The 8,370-nt window shown below is 40.2% G+C and overlaps 1 protein-coding gene across 1 annotated transcript; it reads right to left on the bottom strand.

Annotated features, from left to right (window-relative positions):
- Positions 1-1,357: 1,357 nt before the first annotated feature.
- LOC115380409 (CCR4-NOT transcription complex subunit 9) lies at positions 1,358-8,366 on the bottom strand. The gene is made up of 8 exons (XM_030081581.1): positions 7,944-8,366; positions 7,047-7,226; positions 6,747-6,862; positions 5,595-5,704; positions 4,677-4,786; positions 3,131-3,229; positions 2,914-3,005; positions 1,358-2,020 (listed from the first exon to the last, which is right to left on the bottom strand). The coding sequence occupies exons 1-8, from the start codon at positions 7,959-7,961 to the stop codon at positions 1,852-1,854; spliced, it is 894 nt and encodes a 297-aa protein (XP_029937441.1). The 5' UTR covers positions 7,962-8,366; the 3' UTR covers positions 1,358-1,851.
- Positions 8,367-8,370: the final 4 nt, after the last annotated feature.

The following is an 8,370-nucleotide window of genomic DNA, read 5'->3' as shown; positions in this document are numbered from 1 at the left end:
GCACTGTAAAAGTTGGCTTTGTGCCACATACTGCAGAGAGGACCTTTGGGTGGCAGACTTTTCCCTAGAAGCAATTTTCACAATGAATGCAATTTTCATTCCTTTGCTGTCCTAAGTGCATTTGAACGTATTCATGTGAGAGAATGTAATGATAAAAAATGCATTCGATGTGGTAATTTAATGGTCATATGGTTTGACACGTTAACTCAAGAGTAAATATGAGTGGCTAACAATGCTTTGAATCATATGTCCTTTTCAGGAGAAACAGAAGTTTAAAGCATTTATGGGGAAGTGTCACATCACCACATCCTCCATTGACTGTGCTCAATATGGTGAGTTCTCAGAGTTATCCTAATGTACTCTTCCATTAGAAAAGTTCACTGGAACATAATGACTTTAACTGGCTCTTTCCTGACAGGAAAAAATCATCCGAAAACAATACATGTTTTAGTGTAACTCCTGTGGGGATCCGATTTGTTCAGAAATGGAGGGCTTGGGCGTAGATGTTTCCATGATGTCCGCCAGACTGCACGTCCAACTCATTTGTTGAGAGGAATAATGGAACCTATGGGGGAGACAATTTGCTAATGTACCGGTAAAAGGGAATCTGGAGATGTCAGTGGGGCTGTTGACTGAGCACTCAGTGGGCTCAGGTGAGCACATCTGAACCATTTTCTCTTCCAACGACAAATGAATGATCTTTTCAAATTGGTGGAGTTACTGTAGAGTACTTTACTTACATACTTATGCAACTTTTTCACTGAAATATCCCCACAGGTAAAATTGCATTTGGGGAGGAGGGATGTTTTTTTCCTGTAATAATTTTTTGTTTGGCATCATCAATGCTACTCATACCTATCAGACAGGAAGCTCAACAACATACTGCTAAGCCAAGCCATTTCATGTAGTGCATCAAGACTCTGCTGGTAAACACCATTAAGTGTAATTGCACAATGGACTACAAGTGACACATGGGAAGTATTTGTCCAGTATTATATAAACACATTGCTGTTCCTCTAATTTATTTTGTAAGATCACAGTATTCTACCAAAATGAAGGGAAATTCTCAAAATTTAAGTGTATTGATAGAATGTAATAGTATGTAGACAATATATTGAATATGATTTTTAAAAAAGTGTCATTTTGAGGAATGTTGCCCACTATGTTTTAAAATCAAATCCAATATGCCGAGCACTTAATGGGCACACATTTGCTTTGCAGCACAGGCTCTAAGGCCTATTTTGAACATCTCTCCTTCAATATTCTCATTGTTCTTTAGGGCAAAACTGAAGCTGGTTCTGTTCAATAGATCTCAAGATCACTTGAACCTGCAAAGGACCAAGACTTAACACCTAAGCAGTGTGGAATACACAGTTTAATTATAAATGACCTCTGACTCCAGTTCCTGAGGTTTCACCCAAGATACAAATTATCTCTCGTGTTATCTTTTAGTTCCTCGTGAGCTTGGCAAGAAAGGGATACAACCAAATAGCACATCCAAAAACAATTGTTATTATTTGAAATGTAATAGGCAAAAATAATAGACAGTTATTGCTTTGTTGTGGAATGTTACAGAAAAACCGGGTGATATTCCCAAGAGAGGAAAAAACAAAACAAAAACAAAAAATAATCATTTCAGTTCTGTTCTTGGCCATCTTTTAAGTACTGGCAGAAAATTTGGTGGGAAAAAAATCTAACTATCCAAAAGCAGAAAAATCTACTTCAGTTACTTTACATCTCCCTTAGTTTTACAGACTGTCTTAGCATCACCGTTCTTTGGCATTCAAACCAGACAGTGATGACAGTGTGTGTCCTTGGGTGTGTACATTGTAAACGCACGCTCTGTCCACATCATTGCGTGGCCAGCGGGATGCCCCTGGCATCAGTGACCTGGCCCTCCTGCAGGTTCTTGACCAGCTGACCCAGCCAGCGCTTGGTGGTGGTGTCATCCTTCAATACTTGGGCAAAGGTGCTGTCCTTCAGCTGGTCTGGCAGACACTGGCGTAGGGCTTCTCGGGCTCTGTGGAAGCGATGCCACACATCACATAGTCGTCTACTATTTCTTCAACAATATATTGGTATGAAAGCTGTGCTGAGCAACTTCACGTGCTGGTGGCTCAAAATGGCAGCAAGAGGTAACCGCTTGAAAAATGTGAAATTCAATACCTGGCAATTATGCAATGGGAGGGCTACAGAATGACTACCTATTGATCTGACCTGGGTCACACAATATATATTACGCCATGTCAACTCAATTATTCATTCATCTCCTCTACACGGTTAATTCTTTTCAGGGTCGTGAGGGTCTGAAGCCTCTTCCCAACACACACTGGGAGGGCAATGGGCATATATCCAGATTGTTGTTACACTGGCCAACAAAATTCTGACATCTTTTGACTCATTGAGCCCAGTCTAATGTTTGTCTATGGAACTGCTACAAAAGTAACAAAAAAACCCAAAACAAAACAAAACAACAACAACAACAAAAAAAAACAAACAGCTGATCTACACTTAGTTCTTAAAAACCGGTAGTATTAAAGGGATGATAAACTAAAATGGGTAAATTTTCATTAATTTTTTTTTACTGTTATCTACTCAGGAATAATAAATATGAAAATCCCTGTTTTCAACTGGGTTTACCATCCAGTTAAACTCTCAACCAAAAGTATAATGAGCAATTGCCTGCACTCTACATTACGTCAAAGTTAGGTCTGGATTATGGTATATAGCTTAGAAGAAGATAAGATAATCCTATATGAGATGAGCTATATGGCTGGTATGACACAAATAGCAGATGTTAGGCTAATCAATCACTCAGCCAAACATTTCATTCATTCATTCAGACACCCCTGACAGGTTTCCACAGCACAGCATGGTTAAAATATATGTTTAAAATTATCTGTGGAATAGTACCTGAGATTATCTGAGAGGCGAAGGTAGCAGCGCACAACATGCTTGAGCAGGCGTGCAGATGGTTCTTTAGAGAGTTGCAATACCATTTTACCCTGCAAACACAGAGATGAGGATTAAAATCCTGACAGTAGGTAATCTCTTAACACCAATGCCAAGTGTCACATTTTGCATGGTGACCAAAAGGGTAAATTAAATCAAATTCAGAACTACTCCTTACAAGGATCATTGCCACATGGGAGAAGCGTTCGTATGTCTGACATATATAGGCCAGCCCTGTGTCATCCAACAGGATCTTCTGCAGAATGAAAGTAGCAACCTGCCAATCAAGACAAAGAGAAGAATGGTCAAAAATTACATGAAGTCATCGAAACTGTTTTGTTGACATGAAGTCATCCAAACTGTTTAGCCACTTAAGTCTGTGATCTTATTTATTAATTCTGAATCTCACCTGGAACAGGAAATGAAACAATATAAACTGCACTACAACAATGAAAATTAAAATTAAAATGGGAAATCTGAATGCAAAGCAGAGTTGGGATTAAGGGCCCTATCTTGCGCCAGACTCCCTAAACCCGCTATTTGCGGATTTAGGATTTAGGAAGAGGCGTTCCCCCGTAAAAGTTGCTATCTTGTGCACCTCCCGCTATCCGCAAAACACCTCCGCTACCCGCTATATTATGAATAGGCGTGTTTTGGGCGTTACGCCAGTTAAACCAATCAGTGTGCCAGGTGCCATTGCCTTTAAGGGCAGGATGCGCTATCCTAAATCCTAAATCCTAAACCCGCGATGAAGAGAGGGAGGTAGATTTTCTCAGGGCTTCTACTGAGGCTAAACCAAGTTGGCTTTACATATTATATATTATATTATAGGCGAGTTAATTCGGGAGGTGGAGCCACATGTGTCCAAGTGGACGTGTCACAAGGTTGTACTGATTGAGTAAAATCCCCGGGCCACACCACACACACACAAGAGGCAGAGGTGGAACTATGTGTAAACTAATTTATTGACAAGTTAGATTGGGCAAATAAAATATTAAAAATAAAAATATAGCACAGCTGCTGGCTTATGATAAAACAATAAAACGTGCTGGCGTAAGTGTCCAATTAAAACAGTCTTTCCTCTAAACAGTCTATATGAGTAATATACTCAGTCCATTCTGGCGGCGTCCCGGTATCAGTCCGACCGTGTGCGTGGCGAGGCTCCGTCGGGGCGCGCATTGAAGCCGCCTGGGCGCGCTCTCCTAACAGCCCAAACTTTAGGGAAAGCGGATAGCGGGTGGTCCTGACCACCCGCTATCCGCTTTGTGCGCAAGATAGCAACTTTAGGGATAGCGCATGAAACACGCCCACGACGCACCTCCAGGCGCAAATGATGCAGTCGGCATAACGGATAGCGGGTAGCGGGTGGCGCAAGATACCGTTTAGGGATAGCGGAAGTTCCTAAATCCGCAATTTGCGGGTAGCGGGTCGTGGCAGCGGATAGCGTTTGGCACAAGATAGGGCCCTAAGGATTGTGTTTGGGTACTAATGTGCTGTTTGTTTTAAAGGAGATAGAAAGCAGATTTACCAGGAGAGCAGTAAGGCTGACAGACATAGACAACAGGAGAGAGGGTTCTGGTGGGATTTAAGCCTTGGCTAGCACATATATATCTGTGTTTTTTTTGGTTAGTTTTTATTTCAACTATTACAACATCAGGGGAGGCAAAGGTTTGCGTATCAACTGAGGAAGGATTGCTTAAAAAGGAGTTCAAATAGTTAAGTACCGTTTTGGAGAGTTCACTCCCCGACTCCATGATGCGGAGACACAGTGGAATGATTTCAGTAGTGAGGAGGAAGTTAATCACTTCTTGTTCATCTGTCTTGACCAAGGCACCTGCAGCCAAGACAAAAAAACAACTTAGGAGAATGGAACAAATGATGAGGACACGTGTGGAAATTTCAGTCAAACAAGTAATAAGTGAGACTTGATTTAGCAGATCTAGACTGATACTGGTCTTGGCAAATATTAGATTTAAAAAGCTAGATCAGTATTGGTCCAACATTATTTTCAGTGGCAATATTTGAACAACTATGGAGGCATAATTTTTCTGACTTCTTTCCCCTAGGAGTGTGTCACTTAATACAACTGTAAAATAAGGAAGAATAAAACTTACATGACCGTCTATTCAAAACCCATGTAACTGTCGTGCACTTGCACTTTTGTAAGAACTACAGTTCTTACAAAAATGCATGTTTGAATCAGCTACTAATGTTGATGTGAAAATATTGGATATTACATTGGCTTCAAAAAACATATGGATGCATTCCTGTAATTTGGTATTATGAACTGTTTGCTCTAAATTTCATCTCATATGCTAGGAGATGTATTTGTATGTTTTTGTATCTATTTCAGTGTGTCCATCCATTAAGAGTTTTGCAACTATTTAGGACAGAGCCATGAAGCAAAACAAAAAACACAATGCTACTGAAGCAATTAGATAAGAAAATGAATCCAGGACAATGACCAATAAGGGGTTAGATACAATCAGAAACAGACAAGGTTACAATCTTTACTTGTACCTTACTTTTTTATATGACCCTGCATTTGCAAAGACCTCTAGTAGGTTGCTGGGAAGAACCTTTTATGAACAGTTTTCCTCCTTGGCATAGAAATAAAACATCTCTGTGGGAGTGCAGTTTACCTATGACTCCAAGGCTTGTGAGACGCAGGTACTCAAACGGCCGTGTTTTGCTCACAGTGTGCAGAAAAGGGTAAAGGAAAAGTGGGATATGAGCAGCAAGAAATGCCGACCTGGGGAAGAAGAAAGAATGGCACCTTTATAGTTTGACAAGGGCTGGGTAATACAACAATAACAATAACTGCTGCAATATATTTTCCTCAATATCAATATAAAACATTTTCAACAAAATATTGATCAATTTAAAACACATGGCATGAGGGAAGAATTGAGAAAAATCTGGTTGCACGCCCAGTCATGAGTGAGGAGACACACACTGAGAACAGGAACTGCACACTGTGTTGTTTTGGTGACTAAAAGAAATTAGCATAATGCAAATTACTTCCATTCTGGATTGTCCAGATTTCACACAGAAGCAAAAAAATAGTCTTTAAATGTCACAAAATTAATAATTATATTGAAATGATTATTGATATTGACTGAAATAATACAATCTATTGTGATAACATTTTTGACTATATCACCAAGCCCTAGTTTAGACATTTAGTAGGGATGTACCGGTTTATTGGTGGAATATCATTATCATCCTATATTGGCCTAGCTGGCTGCCTTTGGCATATCAGCCATTAATATGACATTCACAGATGGCAGTGGCCCATATTTATCCACCCTTTTTTGTCCAGGGCTCAAGACTAATGGTGTTCTGTCCAAGAAAAAAAAAAAAGCATGTGTTTGGGATGGAGAAACATCTTCTGCAGGGCGCCTGCCAAAGGGTGATTTCCAGGCATTTTATTATCATCATTATTATGCCTGTCACTTAGAAAATGACAGACTGGATTGACTGCGCGTCTATGGTGACTACAACCCATGTGTTCCACAACAGGGGCTGACTACAACAAAGTGTCTCCCCTCTTGCAGATACTGTTAGTAATAAGTTGTTGTCTTCTTTGTTGACTGAGGTGTGAGACCTGTGAAAAATATACTGATTCTGAAATGCCAGCCCCCCATCCCCATTGGTCTAACAACGGGTACAGGTACTCACAGGTACCTCAACAATTACAGCAGCAAAATAAACCACAGGTGCAAAACCTCAACAAGAAACCAGCCAATCACAAAAACATTTCCAAGTTTCCATTATTTGAAGCAGTCAATTACCGTGTCTCTGGGTGTGAGGCGACACACTGTAACAGTGCCAGGGCATTGCACACTCTGTTTGACTGGTGAGCTGTCAGCGTGGGTGGGTTTATAGATGGATAGATGTTCACAATTTCCTGAGATGAGAAGAAACTCAGTTGAACAAATGAATGAACTCCATATAAGTAAAAAGCACACATTTAGTAATTTAAAATTTCTTACTGAAGTCTGCAGATGAGCTGCATGCAACTATTGCTCTGACAGGAGCACAGCATTGCTACAGTGCTACAGAGCTACAATATGCTAGAGACATAGCCACACCTGTAGGAGGGCAGCGATGGTGCCACACGAGTGCCAGAGCATAGGTGCCAGATCTGGAACTGATTCCCGTTTCTTGCTGAGCTCCAGCAAGGCATTCTCCCTGGTCTCAGGGCTGGACAACTCATTGATCCACTGGTAGATCTTCTCCCTGTCCACCTGGGCCAGGGCTGTGGTTACAGCCTGTAAAACAAAGCGTCAAAATGTTAGCAATTAATGTCATACAAGAGCCAGTGGAACTAGTTTTAGTTTAGGGCTGAGCGATATATCATTATCATATTGAGATACAGTTATTAATATGTGCAGTATTAATATCTCAAAAGTCAATGATATGGAGGTAATACAATTTAGAATTAGGGTTAGTCTAATACAGTGATTGGTCTGTTCTGGTCAAAAATATTTTTGAGAAGCAATGGTAAAGTAATGAAGTAGCATTTTATGCTGTTTTTTGAAGAAAGCTCAATTTTCACTGTTGCAACACTTAACATATTGAAGCACTGTGTTGAGGTAGAGGCTGCAGCAAAATGTTTGATTTTATTTATTTGTTTTAATGCAGACTAAGAGTGTAATTGGCCTGTTCTGATCAATAAATTACTTTGTGACATAACTGTATTTTCTTTGCCCATTTGGCATTATTATGCTGTTTGGACAATGCTTACTTTTCACTGTTGCTATACTTAAAATTTCTAACAAGTGTGAACCCATAATCACATCGTATCGCTAACGAGATATTTAACAGAAATGTCGCGGTATTAAATATTTTCCGTATCGTGCAGCCCTAGTTTTATCTATAAATTTAATGGTACAGTGTGTCACAGACACATATCAGTAAGCTAGTTCACGTTAACTCGATGGCTCTAGTGTATGTATCTATGAAAAGGGTGCACTGATACTACTCACCGCTCCGGTAGCCAGCATTCTCTGTAACACCTGGATATGGGCCCCAAGAGGTGGTTGGGGACTTGGTATAGTATTAATTTACTGTGGTTGTACTGTAGCAAACTAACGCGACTGCAGTGAAACAAGTTAACTAGAGACAAAACACAACACGGACGTCAAAGCTAACGACAGATAGCCCGAGCTAGCCGCTAAGCTGAAGAGCCGTTAGGGAATGGAGGAAGCGTGCACATCCGCATTACTTATAACCTGTTGGTTAGTTAGCTAACTAGGTTACATAATCGTCTGTTTTATGTCTGTTTACGAATATTATTGGTTGTGTAATTGTTGAAATACAATTATCAATCGAAATAATCCACTGGCGAGCTCTTGTTGTTAGCTAACGTTGGCGAACGAACCTAAACAATGAAATATCGCGAGAGAACGCACA

This window comes from Myripristis murdjan, chromosome 21 (assembly GCF_902150065.1).
Source record: "Myripristis murdjan chromosome 21, fMyrMur1.1, whole genome shotgun sequence".
Classification (NCBI taxonomy): Eukaryota; Metazoa; Chordata; class Actinopteri; order Holocentriformes; family Holocentridae; genus Myripristis; species Myripristis murdjan.
Note: the sequence above shows the minus strand (reverse complement) of the source record. Positions and strands in the feature narration are given on the sequence as shown.